We start from the raw sequence: 22,135 nt of genomic DNA, 5'->3' as shown, positions 1-22,135 counted from the left end.
TTTACCATAGCTCCATCATCTTCTGCCAACTCCGCCCTTCTTTGGCTTCCAAGGCTGAGCAAGCTATCACCATTTTGCGCCAGTTGGAGGAATGCAGTTCTGTCTCAGACTGCCTGCCTCGTGCTAATGCTTGTGGCCCTCCCCTCAACCAATCTGCAGATCACCCATGACATTACACAAGACCGTTTGAGTACTGGTTCATTAAAAAGAATAAAAAAAAAAAAATTATGTTTGATGATTGCCAAGTCGTCGACCGTTCATGTCAATCCAAAGGCTGCCAGAAGATGTTGTCGCACAGATCAAATCTTCAACCGCCATAACCTCACTGAACGAGGTGATATGCGGTTTGCTCAAAAACTCTTTGGATGCTGGGGCGACGAAGCTCAACATCTCGGTCGACTATGCTAAAGGAAACTGTTCAGTAGAGGATAACGGAATTGGTATTCTACCAGCAGAGTTTACTACAGCTGGAGGCCTCGGTAAACTGCACTGTGAGCCTCAAATTTGCCAGTCCCAGTTTCTTCCATGGTGCCAAGCTTACCTGGGTATAGATACATCCCACTTTCCAATACGCTCCCATATTCACGGTAATAGTGGCACGTTTTTGGCATCCGTAGCTGCCCTGTCGTTATTATCCATAACTTCGCATCACAAGGACTATCGTTCCCATAACACAATCCAGATCCATAACTCCAAAGTCCTGGCACGGCATATCCCTTCGCCGCCGGACCAGAGACTGCTCACCTTCAGTCATGGAACCCGTATTACTGTCCGAGATCTGTTTGGCTCCATGCCCGTAAGAGTCAAGCAGAGATCGCTTACCACTGATAAATCTGCATTGACGAGAGACTGGGAGTACTTGAAAGCGTCTATCGTGGCTTTGCTACTCCCTTGGCCCGGGCAGGCCACCATTTCTGTTCGTGACTCTGCTAGTCAACAAACAGCTACGATAAGAAATAAGGAGGCCATTGACGGAGCGTTGGCAGAAAGAGCTCGGCGCTCGCTGTATGTCTCACGTGTCTCGAGTTTATTGTATCAAGCGGGACTCTCTGAAGAGAACGTTGCTGACTCATGGGTTGCGTTGAAAGCTGCGGCAGGGTCTCTTTCCATGAGCGGTGCTGTATGCCTGACACCCGTGGCTACCAAACGAATGCAGTTTATCAGTATAGGGATCCAGCCAGTGTCTAACGAACGTGGCTCGAATGTTCTATACGAAGAGGTCAATCGTTTGTTCGCCAATTCAGGCTTTGGTGTGGAGGAAGAAATCAACAATATCGATGAGCCAGAGAAGACGCGGAGAGCCGAGGACCGCCGATACAAAAGCGAAGGCTACACTGATCGTGAGCTGAAAGCCAGAAAAGGAATTAACAGATGGCCTATGTTTCACATCTCAATTGATGTTGACGACCCAGCGGAATCAAGTGCGGTGCACGATCTACGCGACATTCTGGATGAACGCCGGAATCACCTATCGGGCATTATTGATGTGCTCAGAGCAATGATCTATGAGTTTCTGAAAAGACATAATTTCCGTCCAGTCTACTACAATAAGAAAAAGCGTCAGCCCTGCAAGCATTTTGGAAGTAGGATACCGCCGGAAGCTGCCACATCTGCTTTACCATCCCGACCACGTTCACAATCTGGTATCTCATTTGAAAAAGTGAAGATGGGTCCTCCTGGCGACTTGGCAACCTCTCGTCTTTATCTCCCAACAACCCAGAGCCCAGCGTCTAGTCAAGAGTCTCCGTTCGATGGGTGGTTAAGAATCAAGAGTGGTCGCCAAACACCAATGCCAGCCAAAGATATCGAATTCGGAGTCCATGGTGAACCAAGTGAACCCAGGAGCAGCAGTATGTTTCTATCCACAAAGCGTACAGTTTCCTCAGATTCGCCACTGTTCAATGACAAAGGAGAACTGCGACGGGTGCCGTTTCTTGACGTTGAAGAACACCCAGAACCCGCCAACCAAGATCACAATTCGGACATGGTAGTAGAAAAGCCAGAGGAAATTGGGTCATTATTGGTAGTCGAGAAGGACATTGTGTGGACCAATCCTGCGACAAAGAGGAAATCTACCATCGATGCGCGCACAGGCTTTGTCATACAGCCTGAGGAGCCTGTAAAGGCTCGTTCATACAGTGCCAGACCTTCTCGTCTTACTTCTACAAAACGTGTGCGGACTGAAGCAGCATCAAGAAAGAGTGATTGCACGTGGATAGAGGACCTGCTTTCGTCGTGGAAGAACCCGGTTTTCGAAGCTGCTGAGCCTCAGATACCTGCAGCTTTTGATGAAGCTAGGCTTATTAGCTCAATGAATAATTCTAGCCGGAACAGCCATCATTGCCGCCATCTTCCGCTAGACAACATTTTTAATGTCGAAGCAAAAGTCTCCAAGGATGCGTTGCGAGCAGCCGAAGTCCTAGCACAAGTAGATCGGAAGTTCATTCTTGCCAAGGCTCCCTTGGAGCCAATTTCGAGCACGAAATGCCCCGAAGACCAGATCTCACTTCTGATCGTCATCGATCAGCACGCTGCAGATGAACGATGCAGGGTTGAAGCACTGATGGCGAGTTACTTCAATCCAGGCTCATCAGGAGCGGCACAAACTGAGACGTTAGACAAGTTTTTACAGTACGAGATCTCTACCCAAGAGCGGTCGTTGTTTGAGAGACATGAATCATATTTCGAGCACTGGGGCATCGAGTATCAATTGAACACCATTGCCTCACGCCTTCAACTACAAAGCATTAAATTCCCATCATTCCTCAAAGTCACAAGTCTGCCTCCCAGCATTGCTGAGAGATGCCAAACAGAACCGCAGCTTCTGATTAGTTTGCTCAGAAAGGAGGCATGGAAGCTTGACGATAGCGGTCGCACCCAGGCACGACGAAGATTGGAAAAGGGGGCACCAGGATCAGGTCATAACGACGAAGCTGAGCTGCATTGGCTTGCAAGATTTCATGGTTGCCCGCAAGGAATTCTGGAATTGATAAACTCTAGAGCATGCCGGAGTGCGATCATGTTCAACGATCCTTTGTCTTTGGATGAGTGCAAAGATTTGTTGAGGAGACTCGCAGATTGTGCATTCCCATTCCAGTGTGCTCATGGGCGCCCGTCGATGGTGCCGTTGGTTGATATGGGAGATGAGCGAATTTATAGGAACGAAAGACCTGCCAAAGGCACTTTCGGCAAGCAATTTAAGAGATGGAAAGCGAGTATGATTGATGATCACTCGTGATGTCAGACGTCAGACGTCAGACTTCATCACAAGGCATAAGCATCCCAGCGTCGGGAAGAGTGTGTGGTTGCTTCATGAGAATATAGACGAGATACCCAATTCCGAATCATTGCAATGCGCATTAATCGTGGGGGCTTGCTTGACGTGCTGGTACACTATGATTCATCAGCCCAGTAAACAAGCTATTTGTGATACCGGATGGATGGTGCTGTGTCAAATGTCAAAGGAAATTGGCCAGATCCAGCTACTCTGCAATGGTCGCTCTGCAGACTTTCGTGGACCACTGAGCGAGTTGCAGTTTTGTGACGATAAACAAAACCTTGCGACCTGCCTTTCAAGGTTGGTTCGTCTCAATGTCGATTGCGACAAAGAAAATTTGTACGGTGTTCATATATACCTTTCCGAACCCCCCCTGCATCAGCCTTCGGATTCCCTTTCCATCAACCACTACCAATTCGCATAAAACACAGCCGCCCCAGTTGGGTCAACTCAATCAATTCCCATCCACTGGAACCCTTGCCAAGGCTGGCTCATACAAGGATACGCCGTCGATCTGGGGATCCTCACCCGCGTTTCAGCAGGCGCGCTGCGTCATTCCAGCAGGGATCCTTTCGGGGGGCCCTTTCGGGGCTGGATACATACTTAAAAGCCTAAAAAGAGGGCGGATACCCCCAAATCCACATGATTCACAACCCCTTGCCCGGCCTGTCGCTTCCATTAAGTTACTTTGATTCCGCATTCGTCTTGATTCTTTCCGGATTTTCGATTGATTTCCATCGCTGTTCAGGGTGCCAAACCCCCGAAAGGACACGGAACAAATATGGCGAACTGCACGTCGCCTCCGGATTCTGCTGCGACCGACGCTGGCGTCGCTGGAACTGGGGTAAGTCAGCAATGCGCTAGTCTAATGCAGGAACCAACGGTCTATGGGGGGGTTTTTGGTACATTGTTCTGAGAGGGAGAATCGTTGGAATTACAGGCAACCAGACCTCAAATTCCTGAGGCCTAGACTTTAGGGGCCCAGTACATGTTGGTGATTGCTTGCTTCAAGCAAGGCGGGCGAGGTCTGGTTGAGCCATCTGCTCCGTTGCTGCAACCCACCTGTTATGCATACGCCCACCTGGCGGATCTGGCTAGCAAGGAGGTTGTTAACAGGTGCTGACCCTTTTCTATCCCAGGTTATCCTAAGTTTTGTTATCACCGCAGCGGTCGCACTTGTCATATCCGCCACCTTGGTATTCCAAGAGCAATTTTCGAAGCAGATAAAGCCCTCGGTTGTACGACGAAAACTCCTCAATGCATATTCCGACCAGCAGATTCTTACGGGCATTGGCATCCAGTCTGTGGGGCTGGTAAGGATGGATGTCATGATTCCGTATCATTTTTTCATAATATGGATGCTTTCCTTGTTGTCCATGGCGGTCCACAATGCCACATTATTGGCATTGGTACATGACTTCCGAAGAGACTGGTGAGCGACCACACAGCCGTTGACATTGCGCGGCTGCTACGTACGCCTGGAACAATGGGACTAATCTTTCCTGGTACGCACAGGGTTCTACGATGGCTACGCCAATTCCTGATGTTCGTAAACCTCGCTCTGAGCAGTGTCTACGGAGGTTTCGTGCTCAAGGCTGTGGAAAGACATCTCACCGATTCGACGCTACCAATATCCTGCGTATGGGACCCGGAGGCTATCACTGCGGAGGACGCTGGAACCAACGTCGGCCTGTCATATTTCGCCACAATCGCGGTCATCGCGGCAAACGCCATCCTCTTTGCAGCAGCCACGTGGTATTTACACTCGCGAAACCAAAAGTTCTACCGAACGATCCAGCTTGTCGGCCTGGTGCTCATGACGGCCAGCGCAGTTGGTGCTACGGTGAGAGTGCTCACGTTGTCGCAAGCCTTCGGGGAGCCCTCCGTGAAACTAAGCGACGAGGGTGAGAGGACTTGGAGTTTCGGCACGCTTCTGTCCCTGAGCATGCTTCTTCTGCCCGTCGTGTCCGTCATTGAGATTCTTAGGGGCGAGGTTCGATGCGCGCCACCCGTTGCAGATGACGACGACAAGACGACATTTCTAGGCTCAAACGGGAATGAGCTGCACACCTTTCAGCCAAATCCTTTCTGGGGGAGTCAGAACAATCTCATCAAGAAGTGATTCGAGCCGTACGAGGCGATATTTATGGCATGTGAGCAAATGTCTGGGCCCCCGAGAAGTCACAATACGATTGGGAGTGCGTAAAGCATTATGAATTATGATACCCTGTTGATACCCGAAGCAATAGATTCGTCCATTTTGACTAGTATGGCTTGCATTTGTGTGTACCTTAATTTGAAAACATTATGCCGACGCAAGTGTGTTTAAGAGTTCTGTCCTGAAGCAAGCAGAATGAAATACAGACACAACATCATAAATTGAATGTCAGAGAAGATTGAAATGCATTAGGCTTGTCAACAATGCCCTCAAGCTCGTCGGGTGGTTCTCGTTTAACTCTGGAAAGACTGCGGGAGCGTTGAGAGGTAAAAAGGTTGTAGAGAATATCAAAGGGCAATGTTTTCAACACAGACACCAACCTGCTTGCCTTAAAGGTAAAATGGTAGGATACCTGATGGACCCCGTCCTCCAGCCCGTATGTCTAGATATTAGGATACGGAGTATCGCTCACTGAGAGATCAAGGTTCGAGTACGGTAGAACACCCCGACCACATCTTTCTGTGTTTATTTTTAAATTTTCCTTTATCCCTTCATTCCTCTAGTTTTACAACCCTTTGCCTCGATAACACTAATCGTCTCTCAATATATAATGCTTTGGTCCATGTTTACTTGCTCTTGGTCGGATATAGGTCTCCAAAAGGTCCCTAGACTGATCTTGAGCCTCTCTTCTTGCTTTTACACTTTTCCATCACGGCGGAATTTCTCCAAATGTATAATTGATATATGTTAACTTAGACAGACTGGTACTTATCCAAACCCCTTTATATTTCAATCTTGTTTTCTGTCCTCTATTATCCCCTAGCGCCTCAGAACATTAGTCGCCATACGTGACACTTGGCGGCAGCGTTGCCTTCTTACTTGCTTCGCTTCTCTCGCTTCCCATGGTAGATATCTCTGCACTTGGCGCAGTAGGGATTGTTAGTAACGGGGATCTTTTTGCCACAACCTCCAACGCATGGACGAGTATTTTCACTGCACGTAGCGTACTGATTCTGCTTGCCCTGCTCTCTGCACTTGACGCAGGAAGGACCAAGTTCGGTTGGCATCTCCCTGCCGCAACCTCCAATGCATGGTATGGTCACTGTCTCAGCCTTCTTGGCCTCTATAAGTTGCTGAGTCCACTTTTCGCACCGGACGCAATAAGGATTGAGAATTTTGGGGATCTCTAAGCCGCAACCTCCGAGGCAGGGATGAGTTGGTGTATTTCTTAGAGTCGCCTCAACCTGCCTAACCCTCTCTTCGCAAACAGCGCAGTAGGGGTTGCTAGTAATGGCTATGTTTGTGTTGCAACCGTCACTAACACACTTCTTAGTCTTGGCACGGCGGTGACTCATCTTGAGGTCTTGACGTTTAAAAGATGTTTCAAGAGGCTAATTTTTCGGCATACAAAGATGTGTGTTTTGGTTGTTTCTTGTTGCTATTAGTGCTCCTGACTATTTCAATATTTGATATTGGAATACGAGAAATGGCTGACTTAAATATGTCTCGACTGATTCTAGTATATTTCTGACGTATTGTATACTGACAATGTATTGTATGCCGGCGCTAACATCTTCCCCTCTTAACAGATCTGTTATCAACCAAAAATAAGCAACTTCAAAGAGCTAGAGCTCGTGCTGTTCCTTTGTTAGTTTCGCTTGACAAGACAGCGCGCTGTCAAGTGCCACGATGATTTCTTTGTAGCGATGCCTGTTGTATTGCAACCTAATATGGACAGTAGATTTGTCGATAGATATTCTATCTATAAGGCGCAACAGACATGGAATCTTATTTTCTCACACTCATTGCTTTTGATCTTGTCATGTACACATGTATATACATATACGCCCGGAAAGAACTCACTATCGCACCACATATGTCCGGTCTATTGACGAGACACGTACAGTCTGCAAACAGAAGAGCACTCCGAAGCCCATGAGTACGCAAGCAGTTACACCCTCGGATTCTGGATCGAGTGCGGCTGGACCGTGCACAGGTTCAACTTCACTATTACCAACTCCTCCGTCTTCATCGCCCAGATCGTATACCTGACCGACATCTTCATCCGACTCCAGCCCTACGCTGACGCGCTAGGCATCAACTGGGATATGGACCAGCGGGAGCTATATATCTGCAAGATGCCCGATATGCATTCCTCCCGAGGCTACGAGGAGAAACACCTTTCTAGATTGGAGCGTCAGATCAAGCTCGGTCATGTTGGCAAGGCGGAGCTGCAGAAGCATCTTCAGAGGATGGCGGCGAGGGAGTGGAATGATATAGTTTTTGTTAGAGATGTGAATGAAGAGATGCTAGTTATAGAGCGAAGGCTATGGAGAGTTCTCAATGGCATTTCACATGATCTTTTGACGGATTAGCAATACCAATGAAGCCGTGAATCAATTGATATCTACTTCAATGACCACCGCGAATCTCCCGTCCATACATAAAGAATTGAAATGTGACTATTGTCTAAATTCTAACCTTAAACACCAAGCTTGCAGCACGCCATGTTCCCTAGTGACTTCTAACTTATTGACTCGCACCTAGCTTATAGATCTCCTTCTCAAAAGCGGAATACAACTTTTTGATCTTCTTATCGCCTGAGGGGTATACCTGGGTGCCGAAGACACCAGTGACGCCCGCTTCTCTGTCCACGAACTAGTGACAAGTCAGTCAGGTTCTCCCACCACAGCCACGTCAGCAAAAACTGGGAAACTTACAAAAAACAAATTCGCCGCACCACCCCAGAGCAGCGCCCCTTTCTTCCTAAACTCATGGCTGTCGCCATCGATCACAGCCCCTCCAAAGCTCCAGTCATACTCCCCGGTCTTCGGAAAGTTCCCGACGAAATCCTCCCGGGTCACCACGGCCTTGAGCAGGGCTTCCTTGCTTTTGGGGCCCAGCTGCGGCTCGAACAGTGTCTTCGCCACCTTTGGGTCCAGCAGCTTCCCGTCGTCCAGGAGCAGCGACTCTAGCACCTTCAGGTAGTCCTCGACGGACATGTGCAGGCCCTGGCCGCCGAAGTCCTCGGTGGTGTTGCCCGCGAGGGTGGGCTCGCCGGGGCGCTCGACCGCGCGCCCTGTCTCCGGGTCCCGGAACGTGACGGCGGCTCTGCTGCCGGGGTCTGTGTCCAGCTCTGGCGTGAAGGTCCCGCTGCGGATGCCCAGGGGCGCGAAGATGTTCTCCCGGAAGTACGTCCCGAGCCGCAGTCCCGAGACCCGCTCGACCACCTGCCCGGCGCGGTCGATGGAGTGCCCGTATTCCCAGTCCTCGCCCGGCTCGTAGAGCAGCGGGAAGTCGAACCGCGCGTTCACCGTCGCCCCGTCTAGGATGCCCCCACCCTGGATCCGCGTCCGATACTCGGCCAGGACCGAGCCCGGCGTGAACGTGTACCCGGCGCCGGTGCTGTGGGTCAGCAGCAGCCGCAGCGTGATGGGGTTCCGGCGCTGCTTGAGCTGGGGCTTCCCCGCCGGGTCGAAGCCTGTGAGGATCGGCTGCGATGCCAACTCCGGCAGGATGGAGGAGAGGTCGTCGTCCAGTCCTACGAGGCCGCGCTCGATGAGTTGCAATGCGGCGATGCTGGTGATGAGCTTGGTCATGGATGCCATTTCTAAGACGGTGGAGGCACTGTATGGAATGTCCGAGTTGGTACCGGATGATTGGAGACCGAAGGATTTGTTGAATTTCAGAGTTCCTGGAAATACACGTGTCAGTGAATTACGCTCGCAGGCAGTCAGAAGAATACATAATAGAGGGGTGCTGCTGACCAGACTTGTTCCTGGCCACCATTGCGGCACCGGGGATGACATGATCTGCCACTGCAGCGCTTAAAAGGTTGTCGAAGGTAGACATGACAAGAATGATAGCCAGATGTTTCATGCAGGATGTCACGTAGTGATTTTGTATAATCTATTCTGGCCAGCACGACTTTCATATCGTGGACATCAATCCCCTTTTATATCGTTCAGTTCCACTATCCCACTGCGAGGAATGCGTCAACGCCGTCGATAATTACAGAAGTGGCCATTACGAAGCCGGACTGGTGTCGCGCCGAGTGAGTTCATCAAAACCATGATTTACTAATCGCAGGATCACGCATCAGTAGTATGCACTTTGGTACACCCAATAGTAGTGAGCTAGATGAATGGGGCCGCAAATGAGCTTATGGCCAATGACAAATGTGGTGCTACTCGAATACAGAACGTGTCGGGTCGTCGGCTCTCGTAGCGACGACCCGGTGATCTTATAGGTTAGTTTACAGCCAGTCTCACTCCTTCAACGCCTCCACATTTTCACGCTTTAGTGACACCAATCAGATATGCATCTTTGCCAACGCTGTCTCGATTATGGCAATGTGCTAAAGAGAAATGCAAGAAGATCCAACTTCCAAAACTGAGCTCTCGCATTCTGTTGCAATGTTTTCTGGCCCACGCCGAAAATGCTAGATGCACCAATCTACACTCATTGTTTACCTGCCTCCTTCAGGCGATACGCGGAAGCATCGAATTGGTGCATCGAGAGCCAAGAATTATCATCGTGTCGCCTGACCTTGTCCGAGATCGCCAGCAAGGCGCAACGTCCTCGGAATAACTCACATTTCTCTATCTCAACATATCTACCGGTATATTTCCTCAAACCGGAAATGAATATACACGAGAAATCCGACGGCCGTTAGAGCTGAAGTACGACATAGAGTTTTGCCTGCAACAATGGTAACGGTGATGATGAATTAGAAAGTGATGATTCTGCAGACTCAGGAGGAAAAGACGCTTTAGTGATCGGAGACAATCCACCTCATCAGTGGCGGAGGAAAACAAGGCCTGATATATTTAATCATTTGGTTGTTGACATTTCAAAGGCGATGCGTTGGACGCCGACCGTCAAATGGGCCGGCTTGGACATTCGGTCAGATTCTGAATTGCCGTATAGACTCTCTGTGCAATGGCTACGAGGAGGCCGCGTGTTTGTACAAACCCAGGATAGTAGTAGCAATATAGCAGCGGACAAAATGGTACCAATATGCAAGGTCTGGATTGGGACAGAAACTGAATGGGATTTGCCTCATGAAGCAAGTGCTATGTGGCAGGGGGGTCGAGTAAAGACAGGGAAATGACCTTACATGCGGTCATGAATTCAAGTACCGATCGAAGCTTGTTGGGATTATCCCAATAATTCTTGAAGTTCAGTCGAGTACTTTAAGAACTCTCGCGATCCTCAGAACCATCGGTCGTCACTATTCTTCATAAAATCGCTGGGGATGATGTGACCGAAGAGCCTCTGGTACTTTGAGCTTATTTAGATCAACAGTGCTGCAGCCTTCTGGGCAGTCACGCCCCCGATTATGTCGAGACACTGTTGGAGCCAAGTCGGGCACGCTTCCATCTTGACAACTGGCAATCTCCGCAAGGAAACTTGAGACTTTCCAATAGATGCTCTGCTGGACCGCACTTGTGCTGTGAAGCTTTTCTTGGACACAGCTCCTAACAGCCGCCGCAGTGCGTTTGTAATTGTCGCTGAATAATTGAAAAACAGTGTTATCCCCATCGCAAGAAAATTTTGAGCATCCAAATCTCCATCTACTTTCGGAAGGACAGAGGTGATAACTATCAAGCCATGGGTGGCTAACGGATTGCAACAATGCAGTCTGGGCAATTTCTCTGCGCCTTAAATTTGGTGGTTGGCTGTTAGATCTTCGCATATGGCTGCGTTGGCGTGAAGCCCGGTACTGCATCAGACTCAAGGGCCCTGAGTCATCTTGAATACCATCAACCAGTAAGGTGAAAGGTTCTTTCGCTTGACGCAAGTGTTCTCTTACATCAATGGCTTTCGAAGCCGTTGTTATATAAGCGATAACTTCCCAAATGCCTTCATTCTTCTCATCTTGATTAGGCCACCAATTAACAGTCCTTGGTAGGTTATCATTATCAATGTATGCCCCTGGAGTTCGTCCCAGCTCGCACACAACATGAGTATGTTGACGCACAAGCTTGAAGCTACAATTTCCAAATGTATCCACGAACAATCCAGACTCAGTATCTAAACCGAGAAGGCTGTACCTTTTCCCACCATATAGTACTGTACCAGGATCATTTGTTGCACAGTTTTTGATACGGAGCATTTTCCATGCTTGACTTTCCATGGCGGCGTAATCACGCAGATTGATACCGCCGTGCTCTATCATTTTGCACCAATTTTCAAGCCGTTGCGTCAGAACTGATGATGAACCCTCTATGTGCAACCAGCTGATACCGAGAGTTTCTAACAGTGGCGTGATCGAGTCGTATGATTGTGCAGATTCTGGCACCATCCGATAAGCTCGGTCTACTTCCGCGATACAACAAGGATCCGCGCCGTTCTTCAACATATCTACCCCGAAATCAAACCAGTTTTGCTTATCTTCATCGACCAATCGGCAGGTTTGATATGCAAATACACGTCGCGCTATATGATGTAGAATGGTTGTACCATAGACATCCTTCAAAGAAACGAGCCTTGCATCCAATGATGACACGCCAAGACATCTTAGAAATGCCGAAACTGGCAATATTTCGAAACGAAGTGCTAGCTGGAAGCGCTTCTCCAACGGCCAAAGTTCAAACTTTTCGTATCTGTTTTGTAGAATATGTTCCAGGCTTCGAGAGTCTGAGCATCTCCACAGCCACGGGCAATCATGATCTTCCTCAGCAGTTATATCGAATTCTGGCTCCGACATTATCGTATGCCATATCTCTGGTTTTTGCGGGTAATATTTGATGCCACCACTGGCAAACATGAGGGCGGTGGCGAGAACTGCTTCATGGTTTGGGAATGTTGTCTGGCTCAGGAGATACCTAACCACTTTTGACTGCCCCCTAGTGAGGCATACTATTTAAGTCAGACGGTTGTTTTCAATGATCTAGTATATGGACCAAATTACCTCTAGTAAGGTCAAGTCACGTTGCCTATTTGAGACATGTCCAACGTCCAGGGGCGTAGCTTTACCACCTTCTATGAGCTGTCTAACTGCCTCCAAATTACCACTATGGCAATAGCGGAAGATAGGGGAATTGAGAGGAACAACATTGACTGTGCGCAGGTGCATGCTCCAACGATCTTGCGATCGCGTCACAGCTAGGTGCCATACTTGAGAACATAGCCACGTGGGAAATTTCAAACCAGCTTGCAAGTGTGTCTTGCTGTTTCTCCGCTTGCGATGTCTTATTATAGGATCAAGCTGGTTGTATTTAGGTGAGTACGGGTGTCTAGAGTCCCAGCGGATAAGGTCGCTTGTGTTCTGGTCAACTCGTGGTTCATTCGGTGCCACTGACACCAATGACCAATTGCTCAGTAGGTTTGGACCTCCGGAACTAGCTGGTACCATTGTCTCCTCGGGAAGTTTCTGTCTTCCCTGGCTGAGAAGGTCCTGAAAGGTGTTGAGCTGAACTGATCGTTCCATATCTCGCTGTCTTTGTTCCTCGGCGAGATACATCATATAGGCGAGCTCTAGAGAACTTTTGGTCCTTTCCACCTCATGGAGGAGCTCGGTCATCTGGGTATCTTTAAAAGCGACGTAAACCTTGCCACCGATTCTTCCATGTCGTGTCAAGCGGTCGACCATCTTGTCAACGAGCGCCTGTATCTCGGCCGTGCACGATTGACACTCCATAATGCAACGCGCGAGGATAACCCCGCTTCGCATGCTGTGCTGTCGTTGCTCCTCGAGTTGTTGCAACGCAATGGCCATGGTCTCGAGGCTGAAGGTCAATTTTGAGACTGTTTTTGGGGCGTCCTTGACGATGCCGCAAGCCTTCTTGAGTTTCATGGCGCTCTCGCCGAGCTGAATGGCCAGTGAGAGCAACCCTGCACCGCCGGCGACTAAGCCAACTATCGCCTCGATACCAGACATGATGATGTACTAAAGATCTGCTTGAATAATGAACATACCAAGTTTGTTCCAAGTAACGTGTTTCGAAAGAGGAGATAATGTGTCAGGCTGGCAGACTGAGGAGGGATGATCGCATAACCTTGGCACTGCCACAATGCAGGTCAGCCACGCAGGCCAACCAGAGAACAGAAAATTAGATTGTCTCCGAATTGCTAATGAGTACTTAGGCTCGAATAGAATCAAAAATTGACACAAAGAACTCAAATATTTTTGTATCGTCGGTATATTGAGGGAAAGCTTTTGAAATTCTATAATTCAGAGAAGTTTTGTCTATTATAAATAACAAGAAAGGGTATCATAATGCTAGAAGTTTACAAAAAAACTCCGGACCGAAACCAGATGGCACATCACGTCGATCTTGTTTTTCAAACCGCCTCCAAAGTAAACGCCGGGGTCCCAACACTTCGCCTTTTAAACATTTTGTGCGTGGAGTGGTCCATAGGTGGACTTCTCAATTGTGGTCGCACGACTCTCATCAGCTGGAACGATCCGGTAATTGTCCGAGATCTTCTTATCCAATCCCTTTTCGGGGCCATCTGCAATACCAAGATTAGATTGAATCCTGAATAATATCAGATGGAGGACGACTCACATATTAGTATACCCACCAGATCCATAAACACGGGCGCCCAAGTAGCAAGAGCTAATACCTGTCCGAAAGTCCATGTACTGTCCGTATCAGAGTAGCCGGTCGAGTCTTGGATTGAGCTTCGGTATCTCCGGAACAGTACGAGCAATGTCCACATGAGGGCCAAGCAGATGATGCCGTCTAAGGCTCGCATCCAGCGACGACAATGAGCAAAGAACTGTCCAAACATCGTTTGGCCCTGTCTTTCGTGCCAGTGCTTCGGTGTAATCGTCACCAAAAGGTAGTATAGCCACCAGAGACATTGCAATCCAAGTATGATATGTGCCATGGTTAGGCCTAGTTCAAGTTGTCTTCTGATAGCAGCGTCCTCGCAGAATGCCAACCACGCTTTTTGAAGCTTGCCATCTGCGCAGCTGGCATTCGGATCGTCTTGTCGGGATCCCGGGGCATGATATGTTGTTCGGTACCTATTTGAAGGTTATTAGCAAAATACGACTCATGGGGCCAGAAATTGTGCGCGCTTACATGATTTCCACCGCAATTGTGAGGGAGATGGCGACAAACCATAGAACCTGTCGAAGAATATGCGTCCGCTGACCATCGGTTACAGCTTGGAGTATCAAAGCTGGGAACAAAGAAAAGGCGGACATTGAAACTGAACCGATAGTAGCATAAGTGGAACGATCCTCGTTTTGGTTTGTCATGAGCACGTATAATCGCACAGTTGCAGCACCCAACATGGCCACTGCGAAGATGAGAGCAGCATCGAGGAAAGTGTTGCTGGACTCCTGAACCGCGCTGAGTCCCCTTTTGGCAATTTTGTGGTGCGTCCAAGGGACATCGTATCGTCCAACAATGGTCCACACCAAAATGGCAAAGTAAATCGTCGCAAGCACAGCCGCAAGATAGTAGCTGACGATCATGCCTTCACCTGACACATCTGGGTCTCCCTCCCAGTCCATTGTGGTACATATCTCCTTGTGACAATGCACTAAAGGTAATGAAAGGATATACTCGAGGGTGTAATTGCCTTGTGCATTGTCAGGTGAGGTCAAGTACTCGGTGTACCAGGCAAAAAGGTCCGTGTCCGTTGTTGTCGGCCAATTACTAGGGACCAGTGTTCGAAGATAGTTGAGCGTCAACCCAAGTGGTACATTGTTGCGCAGGTCGTCACTGGTCAGGCCTTTTATGGCTGTTCCAATCCATGCGGCGCCCACGTTGCAGTTTTCACTGCTAGAGTTGAGTGCATCGATACCTGGCGCCACCCACGAGGTAGAAACTGTGAAGTTGTCCATGTTGGAATGACGACTATGTCCTTGATGATCACGGAGATATCATCTCGTATTTGAAAGAAAGGAAACAGGAAAGCTGTAACGGTGAGGCTTGGTGTAAGGTGTGCACAAACTGAACACAGTGTGGTGACTTTGTAGAGTTGTGCAAAAATCCCGAAAGCAAAACTTCGTCTCAGAATAATTAATTAAATCATTTCAGTGTATAAGTGATTAGTCAAGGCGAAGAGAACAAAGCCTCGCCCCCAAGCAGATCTTGAACATTTGGTGACAAGTAGCAATGGTTTGGATTGGCGGCAACAGCTGAAGAATCCTATTCTCGGTCAGGCTGTGCCGTATGACAGCAGAATGCGACTTCACATCATATCATGGCATTGACACTGCCACGCCAAGCCCATCCGTTTTACTGCCAAAGAATTGCGTCAGCTTTGATACAGCCTCAACCATGACCCACTTGAGCGCTTAATAAAACCAGCAGAATGAACGATCAGGGGAAGAGCAATATGGGGAGGTCTTATTCTGCAAGGAAACCTACCTGCATGTGTTTCGACTATATATAAGTCCGGTCTCGAAATACTATAGAAGCTGAAGGCAACATAGCCTCAAGATGAGAGGTTGATCAGACTTTAAGGAATTGGATTGATATCCGACTTTACTCGTGTAAGGGCAACACTATACGCAATATGATAGTCGTATCTGCACTATTCATCGTTCAATAGGCCAATGTTATTAGACGCCCTATATGATGGGTTGGGGTAGTGTAGACGCATGCATACCTAAAGACAATTACCTCGGTGGTCTTCTTTCACTACATCAAATAACTTTTACCCCGCGATCCCGCCTTCCACTCCCGAACCTATCATTTACCCCACATCGACGCGTTCATTTACCTCATGGTCGGGCATTCTACAAGAGCCGCCTCGTCCGAAAACCCGAAACACAATGACATTGCTCTGGGTAGGAATGACTCTTGTGTCATCTGGTCAGGCTGATACCTGCGGATAGCTGTTGATTTGCTACCAGCGTCTACTATTGTCATGCTATACGCGTGACAAGTCCTATCACTTATCTGCCGATGGTGAACCAAGGGTTGCCGTTCAGGCGTACATATACCCTAATGACAGATCCATTACTCAGCATTTATAAGACTTTTAGCAATACTCGAACTGTATATCAATACAAGCGTCTGTAACACACATCTACCAAGAAGATTCGTGGTATTTATCTAGTAGTACGGTTGATTAGACTTGGATACAATGGCGCCAAGTTACGATGGACCACCTCTTTTGGATCTCACGATCGACAATATCACACCAAACACGAACTTGATCAACGCACAATGCAAAGATGCGCGGCTAAAATACCTCATGTCAAGACTCGTGACACATCTCCACGACTTTGCGCGCGAGACCAGATTGAGCACCGAAGAATGGATGGCGGCGTTGAACTTCCTCGTGGGCTGTGGGCAGATCAGCAGTGATGTCCGCCATGTAAGTGATGTCTAACCCCCGAACCATGAAAAAATGCCGTGAAACTGACCCAATTGCACTCCTAGGAGTTCATCCTACTTTCCGATGTGCTCGGACTATCGCTTCTCGTCGACAGTATCAATCATCCCAAACCAACCGCTTCAACCGAGGGTTCTGTATTAGGCCCATTCCACACGCACGATGCACCTACAATGCCCAACGGCGGCTCTATGTCCTCGGATCCCGAAGGCGAGCCGTTATTGTGCATATGCACCGTGAAAGACACGAGCGGCAAGCCGATACAAGGAGTGAAGATCGATATCTGGGAAACGGACAGCTCTGGACACTATGATGTACAGCATGCTGGCCGCGAAGTGGCGAGCGAGCGATGCGTCATGGAGAGTGATGAAAACGGGCTGTTCTGGTTCAAAGCCATAAAGCCCGTGAGCTACCCAATCCCCCACGATGGGCCTGTGGGTAAGCTACTTGAGCAGCTCGGCCGACACTGTTGGCGGCCCGCGCATTTGCATTTCATGTTTGGAAAAGATGGCCTAGATCGGTTGATTACGTATGTTGTCCTTAGCTATCCTCCAGAAACCGCTGCTCGTCCCACTTGGTTGTATTCCACACTTTGGTATAACTGAGACTAACTGAACAGTGCCCTATATCTACGAGGAGACCCCTACGAGACATCCGATGCAGTGTTTGGTGTCAAGCAAAGCCTCATAGTCGATCTCGATAAGGTTGATAAGGAGACCGCCGAGAAATACAATGTGAAGGAGGGAGATTGGTTGCTGAAGCACGACTTTGTCCTTGTTACTGAGAAGGAAACTGACGATCTGAGGGATAAAAATGCCACAGAGGCTCTCGCGAAGTTGGGTCTTCGGATGAAGCTCGTAGACCACTTGCCGGTACCAGATGTCGATTGATCGGGCTTCAGCTCGTGTAGCATATGAGATACATAGCGTTCAATACCTCAATGATTTGCATGAGTCGAAACAGTGACCCCGTTATCATCAATTTTTGCGATAAACATGTGGTGTTGACCTCAATTGGGAGCACGCAGCCAAATTCGTGCCCAATTCGTGGTAGATCAGGTCTCGTTGTATAGTACTGTTTCGCTCTCCTTTTTTTTTATCCTCTTTTTTATTCCTCTTTCTATTCCTCTTTTTTATTCTTACTCTAGCCAGCCACACTACTGACTTGGGGAAGAAGAAAAAAAGAAGAAGAAAAGGCCCTTAGCGGTATATTCTATGGTGACAGTATTTACACAAATTTTATGTATTTTGTATTAGCATGATGTAGATGGTGCTTGTAAGCTATATTCAGTCTCTGAGTCCTAGGATGAGTTGAAATTTTGACTCCCAAATAGCCCGTGTTCTTCGAATAGGTATCGCTCGTCTGCTTTTCCGGCTTGAGGCGAAATAGGCTAAAGGACAACGCAGATGACCTAGCATGACTAGATAGTAGTTGTACTTACGTCACATCGAAAATCCCGTTTTGATAGTGAGGTATCCTTAAGAATCAGTCAACGTTCCATCTTCGAGGTCATATACGCCTAATATGGAAGTTCTCTCCAGAGTGATAATTGATAACGTAGGTCAAACCTGGCCAGTTGCATGGACTCAAAAGCACGGTTGTCGTTACGGTTACGGTTGTCGGCGATGACGCTAAATACGGCTATAAAATCCATGGGCGGGAAGCGGTGGGTACTCGGCAATCTTCTTTTTACTCACCTTGGAGCAGATCTTGGCGTCGTGCATGTCGTTCATTTTTATCCCCGGAGAAGACTAGGGCACCGCTTCGATGCCACCTTCACAAATTGCTTCACGGTAGCTATCTTGAAGTACTATCAGACCCAGGCGCATGTGACACTATGACATCTGTTCCTGCGTTTCCTTCACGTGGCAATGATACGGAACTGCCAAAATCAAAATCATATCGGCCGGCTGCTGCATACTGGTTTGAACCGAGACGACTAGCTGGCTGGGGTACCTAGTTACCTACCTACTCCAGTAGGTCGCCGCTCGCCTTGTTGGGTGCGGGATCCAAGTCAAGCTACCGGTTGTAGCTTGTGAGCACGCCATCGGAATGAAACGATAACCAATACTTTCTACTCCATATCGCGACTTTTCGCACAAAACGTCACATCTCTACCTCGTGAATTCTGCGGTTGCAGTGTGGGCGAGTGGGTTCAATGGTTCCGCGGACCGGTACTAATTGCCTCGATGGGGTCAAGCTCGTCTCTTTGTGGACTCTTGGAGTCTGCAGCGATGTGAGCCTCAGACGTATTGCATGTTCCCGTTTGCGATCTCTTAGTAAAGCACATGTAGGTAACTGTGTACCTATTTGTGTCTGCCTTCTAGATTTCCCCGGAGAGGCCGTCGTCTCAAGTCAGTGTACTTTGTCTGGGGGGGTCTTGTCATTTCTCAGCGGTGTTACGCCTTACAATAAAAAGCAGGTGAGAAGAAGCCTACTTTTCTCCGAGTTCGCTACTTTCGCCATTCTCTTTCTTCTACATATCTATCCTCCCCTGGTACATTTCCTCCTCCTCCTCCTCCTGCCTTCCTGTCCTCTTTGCAGTTGTTGTTGCGAAGTAGTCCTCGTTGTTAGATTTGCTCTAGTACTAGATCTTTACCTCGTTCACTTATACACAAAATGGCCAACACACCCCACGGCGGTATCCTCAAGGATCTCATTGCACGAGATGCTCCCCGACACGACGAGCTCTCTGCTGAGGCCGAGACTCTTCCTGCCATCACCCTGACCGAGAGACAACTTTGCGATCTCGAACTGATCCTGAACGGTGGTTTCTCGCCTCTCGAGGGTAAGTTTGCCTTCGACTCCATCTATACCCATGAACTTTTCTTTTGGCGCATGGCGGGGTCCTGCAGTCTGCCCCGCCATCGTCGTCATAACTTTCGCGTTCCTGACTCGGGCGCGGGAAGAAAGACTTCGTAAAGTCATAATTGTGACCAACTGAAACTGACACGATGGTTCTGCGCAGGTTTCATGAGCGAGGCTGATTACAATGGGTATGCGATCGATTTGAAACCTAATTGAGTAAATTTGAAGCTAATATGGGACCTGCAGAGTTGTCAAGGAGAACCGTCTTGCCGATGGCGCTCTCTTCTCTATGCCCATCACCCTAGATCTGTCGCAACAGACAATCGACGAGGTCGGCCTCAAGCCCGGACAGCGTGTCACCCTGCGCGATCTCCGTGACGATGCCAACCTGGCTATCCTCACCGTCGAGGACGTCTACAGACCTGACAAGTGAGTTATCTTTGCGCCAAGCTGCCAAGCGCTTGGTAACTTCAGCCACTAATCACGTCTTCATTATAGGCAGCTCGAGGCCAAGGAGGTTTTCGGCGGTGACGAGGAGCACCCTGCTGTCGCCTACCTCTACAAGACCGCTGGCGAGTTCTACGTCGGTGGAAAGATTGAGGCAATCAACCGTCTCCAGCACTATGACTTTGTCGATCTCAGATGTAAGCTCTACTTTATAGTGAAATGGCAAGTCCCCCCCTATGAAGCATTTACTGATAGCATTTGCCCACAGTCACCCCCGCCGAGATCAGGCAACACTTCGACAAGCTGGGCTGGACCAAGGTTGTCGCTTTCCAGACCAGAAACCCCATGCACCGCGCTCACCGTGAGCTGACTGTGCGCGCCGCTCGCCAGCACCACGCCAATGTCCTCATTCACCCCGTTGTCGGCCTGACCAAGCCCGGTGATATCGATCACTTCACCAGAGTCCGTGTCTACAAGGCGCTTCTGCCAAGATACCCTAACGGCATGGCAGTCTTGGGTCTTCTGCCATTGGCCATGAGAATGGGAGGTCCCCGTGAGGCTATCTGGCACGCCATTATTCGCAAGAACCATGGTGCCACCCACTTCATTGTTGGCCGTGACCACGCCGGTCCGGGCAAGAACAGCAAGGGTGTCGACTTCTACGGTCCCTATGACGCCCAATACGCTGTTGAGAAGTACAAGGATGAGCTCGGCATCCAGGTCGTTCCCTTCCAGATGATGACCTACCTCCCCGACAGCGACGAGTACGCTCCCATTGACACCATCCCCAAGGACGTTCGCACTGCCAACATCTCTGGCACCGAGCTCCGTGCCAGACTCCGAAGCGGCCGTGAGATCCCCGAGTGGTTCTCATACCCCGAGGTCGTCAAGGTTCTGCGGGAGTCGCACCCTGCTCGATCGCAACAAGGTTTCACCGTCTTCTTGACCGGTTACCAGAACAGTGGCAAGGACGCGATCGCTCGTGCCCTCCAGGTTACCCTGAACCAGCAGGGTGGCCGTTCGGTCACCCTTCTGCTTGGTGAGACCGTCCGATCCGAGCTTTCCGCAGAGTTGGGCTTCAGCAAGGAGGATCGCAGCAAGAACATCGGCCGTATTGCCTTCGTCGCTGGAGAGCTCACCCGTTCCGGCTCGGCCGTCATTGCTGCCCCCATCGCCCCTTACGAGATTGACCGTAAGAACGCCCGGGAGCTCGTCGAAAAGTTCGGTGACTTCTACCTCATCCACGTCGCTACTTCCCTCGAGTACAGCGAGAAGACGGACAAGCGCGGCATCTACAAGCGTGCTCGTGATGGTGAGATCAAGGGTTTCACTGGTGTCGATGACCCCTACGAGACCCCCGCCAAGCCTGACTTGGTTGTTGATGCTGAGAAGCAGAGCGTTCGTGCTATTGTCCACCAGATCGTCCTTACCTTGGAGAGCAAGGGCCTCTTGGACCGCCTATAAAGCGTTGTCGTTTTCTATACATAATATGGGGTTATGGCGGGGTCATTTCCTAGCGTTTTTGGGATGCATTGGGTCACATCATGGGTTATGTTTACTCTTCAAAATTGTTGGATCGCTAGAGATGCCATTGGGAATGAGACACGAGCATTGAAAGATAGAGAGAAGACATCTGTAGTCAACTACATAGTGTCATGTAGAACGAATGGCAAACCCTGCATGGGTTGTTGAAAACCGTACAGACTCATTCTCCGTGACCGAAAGCTGCTCTCAAATATGTGTAATAATGGTCCACTCTTACCAAGAGAAGGTCATACTATGTAGGCAATGCAGATTTTGCCGTGTATGCAACACTTGCCCCCCAGCGAACACATCATTTGTGCTCGCTGAGACGCTTTGCACGAGAATGCCATGCACTCATCGATCTATTCGATTCCGAGGAGCACGGCTGCACGGCATCCCGATCAGACGACCTTTCGCTCCCGAGTGCGTACTACGAATATTTCCGAGATCATGATGGCGTTTTCCCGAGATCATGGCCAGCTCATGCCAGCGCTTAGCACTTTTTCACAGAAGGAGGGGAGGGGTTGACAAATTTGGCGGTATTGCAGACTTTGCTACCCGATGCTCTTGCGGTGTGGGAGGCGGGTATTCAATACTTGCTGCCAACACGG

The 22,135-nt window shown here is 49.2% G+C and overlaps 8 protein-coding genes across 8 annotated transcripts; 4 read left to right on the top strand and 4 right to left on the bottom strand.

The window, feature by feature from the left end:
• Window positions 1-259: 259 nt before the first annotated feature.
• BKA67DRAFT_525807 (uncharacterized protein) lies at window positions 260-3,238 on the top strand (the record flags this gene model as incomplete). The annotated part of the gene is made up of 2 exons (XM_046098695.1): window positions 260-491; window positions 552-3,238. 2 exons carry the CDS (start codon window positions 260-262, stop codon window positions 3,236-3,238), a joined length of 2,919 nt encoding a protein of 972 aa, XP_045952584.1.
• An 820-nt stretch (window positions 3,239-4,058) lies between these two features.
• On the top strand, window positions 4,059-7,810 carry BKA67DRAFT_663934 (uncharacterized protein; the record flags this gene model as incomplete). The annotated part of the gene is made up of 4 exons (XM_046108278.1): window positions 4,059-4,121; window positions 4,417-4,709; window positions 4,793-5,395; window positions 7,342-7,810. The coding sequence occupies 4 exons, from the start codon at window positions 4,059-4,061 to the stop codon at window positions 7,808-7,810; spliced, it is 1,428 nt and encodes a 475-aa protein (XP_045952583.1).
• Window positions 7,811-7,848: 38 nt separating this feature from the next.
• BKA67DRAFT_695983 (beta-lactamase/transpeptidase-like protein) lies at window positions 7,849-9,633 on the bottom strand. The gene is made up of 3 exons (XM_046109330.1): window positions 9,203-9,633; window positions 8,156-9,129; window positions 7,849-8,093 (listed from the first exon to the last, which is right to left on the bottom strand). Exons 1-3 carry the CDS (start codon window positions 9,312-9,314, stop codon window positions 7,965-7,967), a joined length of 1,215 nt encoding a protein of 404 aa, XP_045952582.1. The 5' UTR covers window positions 9,315-9,633; the 3' UTR covers window positions 7,849-7,964.
• A 975-nt stretch (window positions 9,634-10,608) lies between these two features.
• BKA67DRAFT_92594 (uncharacterized protein) lies at window positions 10,609-12,647 on the bottom strand. The gene is made up of 2 exons (XM_046109549.1): window positions 12,352-12,647; window positions 10,609-12,299 (listed from the first exon to the last, which is right to left on the bottom strand). Exon 2 carries the CDS (start codon window positions 12,205-12,207, stop codon window positions 10,669-10,671), a length of 1,539 nt encoding a protein of 512 aa, XP_045952581.1. The 5' UTR covers window positions 12,208-12,299; window positions 12,352-12,647; the 3' UTR covers window positions 10,609-10,668.
• BKA67DRAFT_663932 (uncharacterized protein) lies at window positions 12,331-13,320 on the bottom strand (the record flags this gene model as incomplete). The annotated part of the gene is made up of 1 exon (XM_046108277.1): window positions 12,331-13,320. The coding sequence occupies one exon, from the start codon at window positions 13,318-13,320 to the stop codon at window positions 12,331-12,333; it is 990 nt and encodes a 329-aa protein (XP_045952580.1).
• Window positions 13,321-13,770: 450 nt separating this feature from the next.
• On the bottom strand, window positions 13,771-15,243 carry BKA67DRAFT_663931 (uncharacterized protein; the record flags this gene model as incomplete). Its single annotated transcript, XM_046108276.1, has 3 exons — window positions 13,771-13,895; window positions 13,952-14,415; window positions 14,474-15,243. 3 exons carry the CDS (start codon window positions 15,241-15,243, stop codon window positions 13,771-13,773), a joined length of 1,359 nt encoding a protein of 452 aa, XP_045952579.1.
• Window positions 15,244-16,493: 1,250 nt separating this feature from the next.
• BKA67DRAFT_663930 (dioxygenase) lies at window positions 16,494-17,635 on the top strand (the record flags this gene model as incomplete). Its single annotated transcript, XM_046108275.1, has 3 exons — window positions 16,494-16,727; window positions 16,793-17,274; window positions 17,365-17,635. The coding sequence occupies 3 exons, from the start codon at window positions 16,494-16,496 to the stop codon at window positions 17,633-17,635; spliced, it is 987 nt and encodes a 328-aa protein (XP_045952578.1).
• A 1,877-nt stretch (window positions 17,636-19,512) lies between these two features.
• BKA67DRAFT_583099 (putative sulfate adenylyltransferase) lies at window positions 19,513-21,700 on the top strand. The gene is made up of 4 exons (XM_046104049.1): window positions 19,513-19,741; window positions 19,800-19,982; window positions 20,052-20,197; window positions 20,269-21,700. Exons 1-4 carry the CDS (start codon window positions 19,719-19,721, stop codon window positions 21,462-21,464), a joined length of 1,548 nt encoding a protein of 515 aa, XP_045952577.1. The 5' UTR covers window positions 19,513-19,718; the 3' UTR covers window positions 21,465-21,700.
• The last annotated feature ends 435 nt before the right edge of the window (window positions 21,701-22,135 follow it).

This window comes from Truncatella angustata, assembly GCF_020726525.1.
Source record: "Truncatella angustata strain MPI-SDFR-AT-0073 chromosome Unknown BKA67scaffold_10, whole genome shotgun sequence".
In the NCBI taxonomy this organism is placed as follows: Eukaryota; Fungi; Ascomycota; class Sordariomycetes; order Amphisphaeriales; family Sporocadaceae; genus Truncatella; species Truncatella angustata.
The sequence above is the reverse complement of the archived record's forward strand: the minus strand, read 5'-3'. Positions and strand labels throughout refer to the sequence as shown.